This window comes from Macaca fascicularis, chromosome 9 (genome assembly GCF_037993035.2).
Source record: "Macaca fascicularis isolate 582-1 chromosome 9, T2T-MFA8v1.1".
Classification (NCBI taxonomy): Eukaryota; Metazoa; Chordata; class Mammalia; order Primates; family Cercopithecidae; genus Macaca; species Macaca fascicularis.
Genome location: NC_088383.1, coordinates 50,817,117 through 50,833,170, shown reverse-complemented (window position 1 = coordinate 50,833,170; position 16,054 = coordinate 50,817,117). Strand labels below are relative to the sequence as shown.

The 16,054-nt window shown below is 41.8% G+C and overlaps 2 protein-coding genes across 21 annotated transcripts in view; one reads left to right on the top strand and one right to left on the bottom strand.

Moving 5' to 3' along the window:
* Nucleotides 1–16,054, top strand: part of LOC102134652 (cyclin-Y-like protein 2) — a 64,164-nt gene that overhangs the window by 38,522 nt on the left and 9,588 nt on the right. For all 7 annotated transcript variants that reach the window (XM_074001471.1, XM_074001470.1, XM_074001468.1 and 4 more), the window contains 2 exons: nucleotides 1,553–1,672; nucleotides 6,419–6,585. In XM_074001471.1, the coding sequence (XP_073857572.1) occupies nucleotides 1,553–1,672; nucleotides 6,419–6,585 (287 nt within the window). The remainder of the gene's footprint in view (nucleotides 1–1,552; nucleotides 1,673–6,418; nucleotides 6,586–16,054) is intronic.
* The window catches only part of LOC107130780 (uncharacterized), a 428,352-nt gene that overhangs the window by 407,703 nt on the left and 4,595 nt on the right, over nucleotides 1–16,054 (bottom strand). The window lies entirely within an intron of this gene.

Below are 16,054 nucleotides of genomic sequence, written 5' to 3'. Positions count from 1 at the left end.
TTCACCGTGTTAGCCAGGCTGGTTTTGAATACCTGACCTCGGCCTCCCAAAGTGGTGGGATTTCAGGCATGAGCCACTGCACCCGGCCCAGTAAGTGTCACTTTTATTGAGTTTATATTTTCCTTTATTTTTCTTTTTTTGAGACAAAGTCTCGCTCTGTCGTCCAGGCTGGAGTGCAGTGGTGTGATCTCAGTTCACTGCAAGCTCTGCCTCCTGGGTTCACACTGTTCTCCTGCCTCAGCCTCCTGAGTAGCTGGGACTATAGGCGCCCGCCACCATGCCCAGCTAATTTTTTGTGTTTTTAGTAGAGATGGGGTTTCACCATGTTAGCCAGGATGGTCTCCATCTCCTGACCTCGGGATCCTCCCGCCTCAGCCTCCCAAAATACTGGGATTACAGGCGTGAGCCACCACGCCCGGCCTGAATTTGTATTTTCATCACAGATTTGTATCTGTTTCATGCCCTCAGTCAAAGGCATCTTTTTTAAAGTCTTGCTCCCCATTTCATGTGGCATCTAGTCATCTTATTTTGAAAGGATTGTAAAAAGAACATGCTGGAATAAGAACTGATCTGCAGGTATGTTTAATTAGTGAGCTATTGTGAGTAATATACTATCCAAATAACAGAAAACCTATCTTTTTAGAAGATAATTGTCAATAGTATCAAGCAATATAAGTATATGTAAATACTTTTAACATAGAAGCATGATTTTTATGAAGAGGGTTAAAAATAATTTAAGTTCGCTGGGTGCAGTGACTCACACCTTTGTAATTGCAGCACTTTGGGAGGCCGAGGTGGGAGGATCACCGGGGGTCAGGAGTTTGAGACCAGCCTGACCAATATGATGAAACCCTGTCTCTACTAAAAATACAAAAATTGGCCAGGCATGGTGGCATGTGCCTGTAATCCTGGCTACTCGGGAGGCTGAGATAGAAGAATCGCTTGAACCCAGGAGGTGGAGGTTGCAGTGAGCCAAGATCACACCATTGCATTCCAGCCTGGGCAACAAGAGCAAAAATCCATCTCAAAAAAATAAAGCAAACAAACAAACAAACAAACAAAAATAATAAGAAGAAGTTAAGTTTATATCAACTTACATGGTGTAAAAATTTAAAAATGTACTTCCTCAGGTACATAATAGCCATATGTGGCTAGTGACTATTGTATTTTTCAGCACATGCTTAGAGCCTCATGGTTACAGAAAACTATATTTTTTTCAAAGTTTATTGCAGGGAAGAATGACATACGGTCAGTAAGACGTTAAAGCCTACAAGTAGCTTACATTTGGATGGAGTTATGTGGGGGAAAGGATAAAAAAGAACATAAACTTTTCTGAGCTTAAACTCATATTATTTTTAAGTGAATGTTGATGAGTATTAAATCGTTACGGTATTTCAGGATCCCACTGTTCATTTTGTAAACACTAAAAGATATCTCACCAATCAAAATTATTGTAAATGACACATGGGCACAAATGTGAACACTCTGTCTTAAGAGCACCTCAGGTTTTTTTCTTCAATGGATACTTACATTGCATCTTTTCTTCTTTCAGCGAGAAGAGGTTTTGGAGGAATATTTTAAGTATGATCCTGAACACAAATTTATTTTCAGATTTGTTCGTACTCTGTTTAAAGCCATAAGGCTAACAGCTGAATTTGCAATCGTCAGTTTGGTAAGATATTTTCTATTTATAAAGCAGCTTTAGAAATTCTTTTTGTAAACAGGGTGGTATGGTCCTGTTTTTTAATAACAGTAAGTTTCTGAAATTATCTCAGAATTTTAAGAGAAACTTATGAAAGCAAATATATACATTTCAGTTGAATCATCATTATGGCTTAAAATGTCACAATTGCTTTTCTCATCACAGAACAATTGCTATTAAAGGCAGCAGAAGGGATTTCTGATTTCTCCCCCAACACTTCAGTAAACACAGTGCACACACATCCAGGGCATGTGGAGGGCTTGGAATGGGGAGCAGTAACAAAACCATCTGGCCGATGGGCAGGAAGGGATGCTGGTGTAGCTCTAAGCTGAGTCCCAGGCTGTATCCCCAGGCAATTCTGATACATGTTGTCAGTGACAGCTGCTGCCCTCAATTCTTTGTTCCTTGGATGATGTGTGTTAATCTGTCCCTACTGATGACCTGTGCATGCTCAGGAAGTTGCCCAGGAATGTGGTTCCAGTCGGTCTACCAAACCATAGCTGTGTCATTACATTTACATTATCCCTACAGAATTCCTTTTTGTAAAACTTATCATTTTAAATAATAAATTCTGTTCAATTTATTAAAAATAGTCTTACTCCTTCCCACAACAAACCTGTATAGGAAAGTCAACTGCATGGCAAGGAATGAAAAAATACTTAGGTTAATACTTCTTTAGCAAGCAGTTAGACTCTAGGGGAGAAGGCGCCTACTGTGCACTTGAATCAAAGCCCTGAAAGGGCACTGGACCAGGTACAGGCCTTCTCGAGGAGCTGCAGGTGGTTTGGAACTCTTAGTACATGCTAGAGGGAAGCAGGATGGTGCCTCCAGCTCTAGAGAGGTAGGTGATGCAGGAGGGAAAGCTGGATTGGAAAAGGGAGAGTTTTGTACATGGGCTAAGCTTGATGTGCTTTTGAGAGAGCACAGTAGCAGAGTCTAGTCATCATTTGGGTATACAGACCTAGAGCATGAATCTGACGTGGAGCTACAGAATGAAGAGCAACAGCAGCTGTTTAAATATTGAGAAAATGTGTAGAATGAAATTGGACAATCTGAGCATGGTGGTTTCATGCCTTTAGTCCTAGCTACTTGGGAGGCTGAGGTGGGGGAATTACTTGAGCCCAGCAGTTAAGTCCAGCCTGGGCCAGATGATGAGACCCTGTATCTCATTTTATTTATTTATTTATTTATTTATTTATTTATTTATTTATTTTTATTTATTTATTTTTTTTTGAGACGGAGTCTTGCTTTGTCCCCCAGGCTGGAGTGCAGTGGCGTGATCTCGGCTCACTGCAAGGCTTGCCTCCTGGGTTCACACCATTCTCCTGCCTCAACCTCCCGAGTAACTGGGACTACAGGCACCCACCACCGTGCCCGGCTAATTTTTTGTATTTTTAGTGGAGACTGGGTTTCACCGTGGTCTCAATCTCCTGACCTTGTGATCCACCCACCTCGGCCTCCCAAAGTGCCTGGATTACAGGCGTGAGTCACCGCGCCCGGCCTATTTATTTATTTATTTATTTATTTATTGAGATGGAGTCTTGCTGTGTCACCTAGGCTGGAGTGCAGTGGTGCGATCTCGGCTCACTGCAAGCTCCGCCTCCCAGGTTCACGCCATTGTCCTGCCTCAGTCTCCAAAGTAGGTAGGACTACACGCACCCGCCACAACGCCCGCCTAATTTTTTGTGTTTTTAGTAGACACGGGGTTTCACTGTTTTAGCCAGGATGGTCTCGATCTCCTAACTTCGTGATCTACCCGCCTAAGCCTTCCAAAGTGCTGGGATTACAGGTGTGAGCCACTGTGCCCGGCCGAGACCTGGTATCTTAAGAAAACAAAAAGTGAGGCCAGGTACAGTATCTCATGCCTGTAATGCCAGCACTTTGGGAGGCCAAGTTGAGAGGATTGCTCAAGTGTAGGAGTTCAAGAGCAGACTGGGCAATAAAGTGAGGCCCATTTCTACAAAAAAAAATTTAAGAAATTAGCTGGACGTGATGGCACGTGCCTGTGGCACCAGACACATGGCAGGCTGAGACAGGAAGATCACTTGAGCCCAGGAGGTGGAGGCTGCACTCTAGCCTGGGCAACTGAGTGACACCCTGTCTCAAAAACAGATAAAGTGAACAGAAAATAGGTCGGTAAAGACTATTATCATTTGAGGGACAAGCACCCAGAGGAGTGGCTACCAGAGTGGGAAGAGGAAAAGCAGAAGAGGATAAAAGGAGAAAGAGTTCAAGATAGGAGAAGCTGTGGTCACAGTGCTGAATGCTGCCGAGCAGTGACTTGATTCGTGAACTCTCATTGGAAGCTGACTCTGTGCCACTCTTCTTAGTGCTGGGGTAGAGGAAAGGACAGGTGGAACACAGTTCTTGCTTTTATGAGCTTATGTTCTAGGAAGATGGAACTTAAGTATTTTCTCAGGTAGTATGAAACAGCAGGAAGAGGAAGCAGGATAAAGGATTACAGAGTGATTGGGGGCTATTTTAGATAGAATGATAAGGAAGAGCCTCTCTAGAGAGCTGACATTTGAACAGTGACCTGACTGAAGGAACGACGAGTAAGAGTGCTGACATTGCAGGCAGCAGGATGACTGCCAAGACAGACAGAAATGTGTTTCACGTGTGTTTGAGGAACAAATGGCAAGGTGACCAGCATGGTCAGAGTGAAGAATGAGGGAAACAGTGGAGATGAGGCCCCACAGCCAGTACCATAGCTCACAGGGCCTTTTGACTTATAGGCCGTAGGAAGAAGTTAAGGTTTTAGTCCAGTTTGATGGGAAGCTCATGGTAGATCTTGAGCAGGGGAGTGCCGTACTCTAAATGAAGAAGTTCTACTGGCTGCTTTGGGGACAGTAAGCCATAGCTGGGAGGCAGAGTGGAAGCAGCGAGGAGGGTTAAGAAGCAACTAGGGTAATACAGGTGAGCAGTGACAGACTGTGGGTCACCATCAAACCATGCAGACTACCAGTGAAGGTACACATAAGAGGCATTGCACACAGATTGGAGTAGGGGAACTGAAATGCAGGTATTTGGCCCCAACACCTAGGCAAATGGCAATGGATGCAGAGCTTTATTTTGTCAGCGTGAAGGCACAAGAGACAAATGCCTGTTGGCAAGAGGAGCCTTGGGAGAGTCATGTTAGCAGGGACAGGCAGTGTAGCTGAAGCAGAGATGGAAGATGAGGAGCTGGTATGAGGGGATGGTGCTGTGAGCACCAGTGAGAGGACACAGTTGGAGAGGAGTAGGGAGTGGGATGGGGACAAAGGAAACACAATTTGGAGGGAATCTCTGGTAGAGAGGAAGAAATTCTTCAGAAAGAGTTGATTGTGGGAATAGTGTGCTGCAAAAGTGAGATGGGATCAACTGCACTGAGGGAAGAGTTGGCGTCAGTGGGAATAAAGAATTCTCAAACTTACCCAGAAGGGCACGTGGCATGGATGAGTGTCAGCAGGTCAGCAGCTTAGCAGGAAAGGGGACAGGAAGTAGAGGGCTTGCTATGTTGTTTCAGAGGTCTCTGATTCCTACGCAGTTGGACCCTGGGAGGGAGGTTCATTCTTGAAATATTTCAGAGCGCAGAGTTTGGGAGAAAGGGAGCAGAATCTGTAAAATGTCATGTTCAATAGCCATTTGTTTTTGAAACATACTTGAGTTTGGCAGTGTTCGGATCAGTATCAGATCTGGCAGTGTTCTGCATCTGATACCCTTCAGACAAGGAAAAAACTTGCTTATTTATATAAAGTTTTGTCTTTCTGTTTTGATGTAAAGAGTTCAAGTAGCTCACAGACATACAGCTCTGCAGAGCACCCTCTGAGGTAATAACACGTCACAGCTCACCTTTAATCTTCAGTCAAGTGTTCACTTTGCCCAATTCTTTGTAGGACAGATGTTTGATAGATGTAAAGCAATTCATGGAATTGTCTTGCCAACTGCCTGGCAGGTTTAGAGGAATCCCAGGGATACAGAGACTGGCAGCTGTTTCCACCTTAAAACCAACAGAATTGTCTAAGCTGCAGATGATGTAAGACAGAATAAATTTTTATGAAGTGAACATGAAGATGTGAAAAATAGGGGCTGTGAGAAAGACCATCCTTTATACACATGTATTTCTTATCAAGTGAGCAACTGAATATGGGGAATGTTATATAACCCCACAGACCTGTGCCTGCCATGTTGCTCTGCACAGCAGCTACTGGGAGGCTGTCTTGACCAGCAGTTTTTTAAGCTAGTGCCACAGAAGGGTGAGTTTTTGTGAAAAGGAGGTTAACATTTGCTCACTATCACATCGGTTTTACATATTCAAGCTTGACGTACTTGTAAAATTCCCACCTACCTACCAGCTCCGTATGAGACATTACATGTGGTAGGCACTTAAGGATTTATTGAATGACTTTAATCCACACTGGGCCTGTATGTGTACTGTCTTTTATGAGTGTGAAGGTGACAACACTTCCTGTCTTCATGATGCCCTTGGCTGAGATGTACGGTCATTCTTGTGACCAAAATTGGGCTGTGAATTTCCATGGGCAGAGTAGGTAACAGAAGTATCTGACCTACGATTGTGATATGGCCCCTTGTTCCGCCTGATCAAGCAAATCTCTGTAGAATGTAAGCATAAGCACTTACTTTCTGGTCAAAACCAGAAGAAATCTGTCATTCATAAGAGTTCTTATCACAGCACTTAAACTGAGCTAAATCAAAGGCCAGTGCTCTGTTTTGCAGATTTACATAGAAAGACTTGTAAGTTATGCTGATATTGACATTTGTCCAACTAACTGGAAGAGGATTGTCTTGGGAGCCATTCTTCTTGCCTCCAAGGTTTGGAGTGATATGGCTGTGTGGAATGAGGACTACTGCAAGCTCTTTGAGAACATTACAGTTGAAGAAATGTGAGTTTGTACGGTTTTTGTGAACTTTCTAATCATTTTTCAGTACTTTATGTGCTCCCATAAACTTAAACACTTTAAGAAATATTTTTAAAGGTTATATTGTGCAGATAAAGAAAATGGGTGTAAACACCACATACTTTTTCCATCCAGCTTTAGAACAACGGTTCATATTTTTCATTGTTTGCTGGTAGGTCTTGGTAAATTGATGTCTTAATAATCTCATAAGTTGAAAAGTATTTTTCTGGTGAATATTTTTGGCATTATCTTACCAGTGTACTACCAGAATATAATAATACACTAAATATCTTTATGACTTTTTCAAAGCTGTGTGCAAGTTTCAGTCTCTTTGTAATGAGCACAGGTCTAGGACCTCTGGACCGTGAAAAATGTGTAGTTTCACCCTGAGTTACACATTGTGAATTTGCTTTTGCTAGTGTTGCCCCTGCTTTTATCTGAAGTTCTGTTTTATAGAAACCTTGAGATACAGAATAGCCGCAGATCCCTGTGCCCCTGTCCCATCCCCAATAGGAGTGTTGCATGTGTTTAGAAATTGGGCTGATGAGTTCGAAGTTCCAGTGTTCCCCCTCAGGCAGTCTGAGAAACATTGCTGGAGCATTATCCAGTGCTCACCACACTCAAGAGGTTCCCAGGGCACCTCATACAACCACAGCAGCACTTTGGGGGCCCCGTGTTACCTGTGAGAGTGCAAGAAATCTTGCTGAGTCATGGGGCTGCTCACAGATGGCACCAACATGATACTGAAACAGGAGCTTCCTGGGGTCTTTCTTCCAGTCTGGCCTCATGACTGCTGTAAAGGGAAGGGCCTTGGAGCTGGTATGCAGAGAGAGCCAGGGAGGCATTTCCAGCAGAGGCTCTCACAGTGTCCACTAGACAGCGAGAATGGCTTTGTGGGTGACACTTAGGGAAATCTGAAGGAACACCTCTTGATGACATTGAGCAGCATATAAAGATCAAGATCATGACAGACAGTGGTAAGAGGTTTGGGGTTGTTGTTTTTATTTTTTATTTTTATTTCTTTACATCGGCCTGTTACTGCAGTTAAGACTGTCTTTCAGAATGTACGCAGTCCCAGAGGTGGAGCCTGATGACTGAATAGCAGTCTCTACCAATTGTGCTCCCTGCAGGAATAGCAAATTTATCAACTATCTAAACAAAAGAAAGCACCTGCATAGGAACTAAAAATCAGGTAAGCAATTACAGTACCTGGTTTTAACTTCATATCACTGAAAGAAGCACTGAATAGTGTAGAAAAAACAGTCTTGAATTGCTGATGCCACCCCTTCCCCATGTCCCAGCAGTGGACCTGTGGTGAGGAGAGCACAGCAACTGTGGGACTTTGCATTAAATTCAATGCTGCCTTGTTGTAGCAGAAAGCAAAACAAGACTGCTCTCATCCAGTGCCCACCCACACAGGAAACATTTAGACTAGCCCTAGCCAGAGAGGAATTGTTCATCCCAGTGGGTGGAACTTGAGTTGTGAAAGGTTACTGGCTACTGTGGGATAAAATACTCTGGAGTCCTTAATAAACCTGGAAGTCTGTCTAGGCCACAAGGACTGCTGTGCTGTGCTTGGAGACAGTGTATTTAGGGGAATGTGACCTACAGAGACGGCAGCTGGGGCAGCTAGGGAGTGCTTGCCCACCCTTCCTCCAGTCCTAGACAGTGCAGCTCACAGCTCTGACAGAGACCTCTTTCTTCCACTTGAGGGGAGGAAAGAGGACTTTGTCTTGCAACTTGGATACTAGCTCAGCCACAGCAGGAGAGGTCAGTGTCATGAGACCCCTATTTCAGGTCCCAGCTCCGGGATAACATCTCTAGACAAACCTTGGGCCAGAAGGGAACTTGCTGCCTTAAAGGGACTCAGTAATGGCTGGATTCATCACTTTCTGATGAAAGAGCCCTTGGGCCCTGAAGAATCACCAGTGGTGAACAGGTAGTACATGCCGTGGGCCTCGAGTGAGACTCAGAGATGTGCTGGCTGCAGGTGTGACCTAGCACATTCCCAGCTGTGGTGGCTATGAGGAGAGACTCCCTCTGTTTGAGAAAAGCTGAGGGAAGAGTTAAGAGGATTTTTCTTGAGCTTAGATACCAGCTCAGCTACAGTGGAGAAGAGCACCAAGTGGACTGTTGGAGTCCCCGATTGAGGCCTTCGTTCTTGAATGGCATCTCTGGACCTACCCTGGGCCAGAGGGGAGTCCGCTGCCCTGAAGAGTGAGTTCCAGGCCAGGTGGCATTCACCACAAGCTGACTGAGAGCACTTGGGCATTGAGTGAGCATCAGTGATGACCTGACAGTAATCCCCATGGGACTGTGATGATGGTGTATGTGGAGACACCTGGGCTGTCTGGGCAAAGGAGAGGGAAGAGTGGGAATGGATTTGCCTGCTAGATTCAGTGCCAGCTCAGCCATGGTAGAGCAGAACACCAGGTAGATGTCTAAGGTTTATGACTCCAGCCCTGGCTCCCAGACAGCACCTCTTAACCCATCCAGGGACCTGGGGAACTTACTGCACTTAAAGGAAGGACAGAAGCCTGGCTGGCTTTACTACCTGCTAATTGTAGAGCCCCGGGGACTTGAGTGGCAGCAGGTACTTGTTACAGTGGGCCTTGGCCCGCCACAGTGCTGTACCAGCTTCAGATCTAGTGCTGTCCTTGTGGTGGTGGCCACAGGGGTGCTTGTATTGCTCCTCTCTGAGCCCCAGGCAGCCTAGCAGAGAGAGAGAGAGACTTCATTTGTGGGAAAGTGAGGGAAGAAGTGAGTCCCTGTCTGCTAATCCAGAGAATTCCTTCAGGTCTGTTCTCCGACCACCAATGTGGTACCTCTACAAGTCTGCAAAACACAATGACATTCTTCACAGAAATAAAAATAAAAAATGAATTCTAAAATTTATATGTAACTACAAAAGACTCAGAGTATCCAAAGCTATCCTGAGCAAAAAACAAACGAAATCTGATTTCAAATTATACTCTATAGCTATAGTAATCAGAACAGCATGGCACTGGCATAAAAACAGACACATAAACCAATGGAACAGAATAGAAAACCCAGAAACCAATTTATACATCTGCAGTGAACTCATTGTCAGCAAAGGTGCCAAACACATACAATGGGGAAATGACAGTCTCATCAATAAGTGATTCTGGGAAAACTGGATATTCATATGCAGAGGAATGAAACTAGACCTCTCTTTCTCACCTTATACAAAAATCAAATCAAAATGGATTAAATATTTAAATCTCAGCTGGGTGCAGTGGCTCATGCCTGTAATCCCAGCACTTTGGTAGGCCGAGATAGAAGAATTGCCTGAGCCCAGTAGTTCAATACCAGCCTGGGCGAACAAGTGAGATTCTGTCTCTATTTTTTAAAACATTAAAAATTAAAAAATTTATTTAAATCTAAGACCTGAAATATGAAACAAATAAAACATTGGGAAAACTCTCTGGGATACTGGACTCAGCAAATATTTCTCGAATATTTCATAAGCATAGGCAGCCAAAGCAAAAATGGGCAAATTAGGTCACATCAAGTTAAAAAGCTTCTGCACAGCAAAGGAAAGAATCAACTAAGTGAAGAGACAACTCACAGAATGGGGGAAGATATTTAAAAACTATCTGACAAGGGATTAATTACCAGAATATTTAAGAAGCTCAAAGAACTCCATAGAAAAAAAATCTAATAATCTGTTTTTTAAAATGGGCAAAATATCTGAATAGGCATTTCTCAGAAGAGGACACATTAGCCAGGCATGATGACACGTGCCTGTGGTTTCAGCTGTTTGGGAGGCTTACGTGATCCTTGGAGATTGAGGCTGCAGTGAGCTGTGATTGTGCCACTGCACTCCAACCTGAGTGACAAAGTGAGACCCTGTTTCGAAACTAAGGCATATGAATAGCAGATAGGTATATGAAAAGATACTCAACATCAATATCATTAATCTTCAGAGCAATACAAATGAAAATTACAATGAGAGATCATCTCATCCCACTTAAAATGGCTTTTATTATAAAGATAGCCAATAACAAATGCTGGTGAGGATTCAGAGAAAAGGTAACCCTCATACAAGGTTAGTGGGAATGTAATTTAAGTACAACCACTATGGAGAAAAGTTTGGAGGTCCTCAAAACTAAAAATAGAGCTACCATATGATCCAGCAATCCTACTGCTGGGTATATATGCAAAAGAAAGGAAGTCAGAATATCAGAGAGATACCTGCACTCTCATGTATATTGCAGGACTATTCACAACACCCAAGATTTGGAAGCATTCCGAATGTCCATCAACAGATGAGTGGCTAAAGAAAATGTGGTACATATACACAATGGAGTACTATTCAACCATAAAAGAGAATGATATCCTGTTACTTGCAAGAACATGGATGGAAATGTTGAGTGAAATAAGCCAGGCACAGAAAAACAAGCTTCACATGTTCTCACTTATTTGTGGGAGCTAAAAATTAAGACAGTTTGTTTGTTTGTTTGTTTGTTTTTTGAGATGGAATCTTGCTCTTTCACCCAGGTTGGAGTGCAGTGGCACTATGTCTGCTCACTGCAACTTCCACCTCCTGAGGTCAAGCGATTCTCCTATCTCCGCCTCCTGAGTAGCTGAGATTACAGACGCGTGCCACCATGCCCGGCTAATTTTTGTATTTTTTGGTAGTGATGGGGTTTCACCATGCTAGCCAGGCTGGTCTCGAACTCTTGACCTCGTGATCCACCTGCCTCAGCCTCCCAAAGTGCTAAGATTACATGCATGAGCCACTGAGTCCGGCCTCAAACAATTTAACTCGTGAAGATATAGAGTAGGAGAATCGTTAGCAGAGGCTGCTAAAAGTAGTATGGGGGATGAGGAGTAAGGGGTAATGGTTAATAGGTACACACATATAGTGAGAAAGAATAAACAAAATCTAGTGTTTGATAGCACAACAGGGTGACAACACTCAAGAATTATTTAATTGTACATTTTACAGTAACTAAAAGTGTAATTGAATTATTTGTAAAATAAAAGTATGCTTGAGGCATGATGGATATTTCATTTACCCTGATGTGATTATTACACATTGTAGTCATCAAAATATTTTATATACCACATAAATATATACACCTATAATATACTCCAAAAACATATTTAAAGATTTTCATTCAGAATTACTACACTGTATATTTACAAGTGAATTGAGGATTCTTGTTTCTAAGAAGAGACTCACTAGTGATGGTCAGTTGGTTTTGAAATGGCTGCTAAATTACTGCTTTGCTAATAGTAGAAACTGAGTTGTCATGGTGATATCGCTAGTAGCCATTTTAGCAAAGGATGTTAAAAGAAAATGAATTTGAAACAAATAGAAGTACTTTGAAAGCTGCAGAAGCTAAAGTGCTCTTAATCACTGCTGTCATCAGTCTATAAACTGGTTTCTTGAAGGGAGCAAAATTTGTAATTATGAACACTTAGCTCCGTTATAATGGCGGCTAAATTGTTCTCAAAACCAGCAGCTAATCCGGTGGGGCTCTAGTTCTAGTTACAAGGTCAGAGAATATGCAGAGAAATGTGCGGGTTTCCACAGATGTGAGCTCCAGAAGCAGTGGTGGCAGAAGCCGGCTCCAGTTCTACACAATGCTGTTTGTAAATGCAGAAGCACCCGGATGTATGCTCTGAACAGGAGCCATGTTCACGATTTTTAGAAATTGTAAAACATTGCAACAAAGTGTGTAATGTACATTTATCTTGTCCCTCTGCTGTTGATTGTAATGATCTCTTTTAGACTGTAAATTGAACCATTTAAGAATTAGTGTTTATCAGATTTTTCTTAAAACTTTTCAACATCTGTTTGTCTTGTTAGTATATATTTTCCTTCAGAAGCATCACTAATTATCAGGGAAATGCAAATGAAAACCACAGTGTGATACCACCTTACTCCTGCAAGAATGGCTATAATTTAAAAATTGAAAAATCATACATGTTGGTATGGATTAGGTGAGAAGGGAACACTTACACTGCTGATAGGAATGTAAACTAGTACAACCACTATGGAAAACAGTACTGCCATTCAATCCAGCAATCTCACACTGGGTATCTACCCAAAACAAAAGAAGTCGTATGAAAAAGACACATGCACATGCATGTTGATAGCAGCACAATTTGCAATTGCAAAAATATGGAATGTCCATCAATGAATGCGTAGATAAAGAAAGCTTGGAATATATACACCATGGAATACTACTGATCCATAACACAGAATGAAATAATGGCCTTTGCAGTAACTTGGATGAAGCTCTATGCCGTTATTCTAAGTGAAGTAACTCAGGAATGGAAAACCAAGTATCATACATTCTCACTTATAGGTGGGAGCTAAGCTATGAGGATTTTGTATGTATTTATACACACACACACACACACACACACACACACACACACATGTACATACATACAAGTTAAACTGAGCAACTCCTATTCAGAAAATTTGCTGTGCCTGTAAAGGGTATGCTATTCAGCCATTTAAAAAACAACAAAAAACTAAGAAGATACATATCCTTTAGGCATAATGGTTTTCTTCAATAACTAAGTCTCTATTAATAACATGTTAATTATATAAAATACTGTATTTTATACATTTAAAATATGTTTATGGAAAAACATAAGAGATTATAAAGTGCATATATTCCTATAGTAAATTAAGTCCTGATTAGCTGATTATTAAAGCATTATCTGATTTGCATTCCTATAGTCTTATGGTTATATGAATAGGAAATTAATGTTGAAAGTTTCAGTTAGGTTTTCAGTTAAACAAATGAGAAAACCACATATCTGCTTATATCTTGACTGCTTTCCATACCGGAGAACATCAAGCATTTGTTGACTTAGCCAATGGATAAAACTTTAAAACCAAGAAACCAAATATGTTGCTGAGGTATTGTTTTTATACAGTTAAATCTTTACAGGGATTACTATGAAAGTGGTAAGATTACTCTAGTTTTATATTTATTTAAACATTTGACAAAGTGCTGGATACACTGGCTCGTGTGTGTAATACCAGCACTTTGGGAGGCCAAGGTGGGAGTATCACTTAATCACAGGAGTTTAACACCAGCCTGGGCAACAAGTGAGACCCTGACTCTACAAAAAGAATTTTAAAAAATAGCCCAGCTAAGTGGCATGAACCTGTAGTCCCAGCTACTTGAAAGGCTAGGATCATGCCACTGGACTTTAGCCTAAGCAACAGAGCAAGACCCTGTCTCAAGACAAACAAACAAACAAAAATCTTTGGCCAGGACAGCTGATGAATAATCATGTGGCAGAGGGCTGCTCCCAGCCTGTTCCCCTCTCACCACATTCAACTCATCCCCACATTCTGTTCTGGCCAGGGGTGACAGATGCGGAGCACCTTGGGGTTTCGTTTCCAGCTTAGGAGAAACACTGTGAAAGGCCAGCATCCTACCAAAAGGCATGTCATAAAATGGGTTTAGTCTAGCCAAGGTGTTTCTCTTTGATTTTTCTTTTTTTTTTTTTTAATTTATTTATTATTATTATACTTTAAGTTGTAGGGTACATGTGCATAACGTGCAGGTTTGTTACATATGTATACTTGTGCCATGTTGGTGTGCTGCACCCATCAACTCGTCATTTACATGAGGTATAACTCCCAATGCAGTCCCTCCCCCCTACCCCCTCCCCATGATAGGCCCCGGTGTGTGATGTTCCCCTTCCTGAGTCCAAGTGATCTCATTGTTCAGTTCCCACCTATGAGTGAGAACATGCGGTGTTTGGTTTTCTGTTCTTGTGATAGTTTGCTAAGAATGATGGTTTCCAGCTGCATCCATGTCCCTACAAAGGACACAAACTCATCCTTTTTGATGGCTGCATAGTATTCCATGGTGTATATGTGCCACATTTTCTTAATCCAATCTGTCACTGATGGACATTTGGGTTGATTCCAAGTCTTTGCTATTGTGAATAGTGCCGCAATAAACATACGTGTGCATGTGTCTTTATAGCAGCATAATTTATAATCCTTTGGGTATATACCCAGTAATGGGATGGCTGGGTCATATGGTACATCTAGTTCTAGATCCTTGAGGAATTGCCATACTGTTTTCCATAATGGTTGAACTAGTTTACAATCCCACCAACAGTGTAAAAGTGTTCCTATTTCTCCACATCCTCTCCAGCACCTGTTGTTTCCTGACTTTTTAATGATTGCCATTCTAACTGGTGTGAGATGCTATCTCATTGTGGTTTTGATTTGCATTTCTCTGATGGCCCGTGATGATGAGCATTTTTTCATGTGTCTGTTGGCTGTATGAATGTCTTCTTTTGAGAAATGTCTGTTCATATCCTTTGCCCACTTTTTGATGGGGTTGTTTGTTTTTTTCCTTGTAAATTTGTTTGAGTTCTTTGTAGGTTCTGGATATTAGCCCCTTGTCAGATGAGTAGATTGCAAAAATTTTCTCCCATTCTGTAGGTTGCCTGTTCACTCTGATGGTAGTTTCTTTTGCTGTGCAGAAGCTCTTTAGTTTAATGAGATCCCATTTGTCAATTTTGGCTTTTGCTGCCATTGCTTTTGGTGTTTTAGACATGAAGTCTTTGCCCATGCCTATGTCCTGAATGGTACTACCTAGGTTTTCCTCTAGGATTTTTATGGTATTAGGTCTAACATTTAAGTCTCTAATCCATCTTGAATTAATTTTCGTATAAGGAGTAAGGAAAGGATCCAGTTTCAGCTTTCTACTTATGGCTAGCCAATTTTCCCAGCACCATTTATTAAATAGGGAATGCTTTCCCCATTTCTTGTTTCTCTCAGGTTTGTCAAAGATCAGATGGCTGTAGATGTGTGGTATTATTTCTGAGGACTCTGTTCTGTTCCATTGGTCTATATCTCTGTTTTGGTACCAGTACCATGCTGTTTTGGTTACTGTAGCCTTGTAGTATAGTTTGAAGTCAGGTAGCGTGATGCCTCCAGCTTTGTTCTTTTGACTTAGGATTGTCTTGGAGATGCGGGCTCTTTTTTGGTTCCATATGAACTTTAAAGCAGTTTTTTCCAATTCTGTGAAGAAACTCATTGGTAGCTTGATGGAGATGGCATTGAATCTATAAATAACCTTGGGCAGTATGGCCATTTTCACGATATTGATTCTTCCTATCCATGAGCATGGTATGTTCTTCCATTTGTTTGTGTCTTCTTTTATTTCACTGAGCAGTGGTTTGTAGTTCTCCTTGAAGAGGTCCTTTACATCCCTTGTAAGTTGGATTCCTAGGTATTTTATTCTCTTTGAAGCAATTGTGAATGGAAGTTCATTCATGATTTGGCTCTGTGATTGTCTGTTACTGGTGTATAAGAATGCTTGTGATTTTTGCACATTAATTTTGTATCCTGAGACTTCGCTGAAGTTGCTTATCAGCTTAAGGAGATTTTGGGCTGAGACAATGGGGTTTTCTAAATATACAATCATGTCATCTG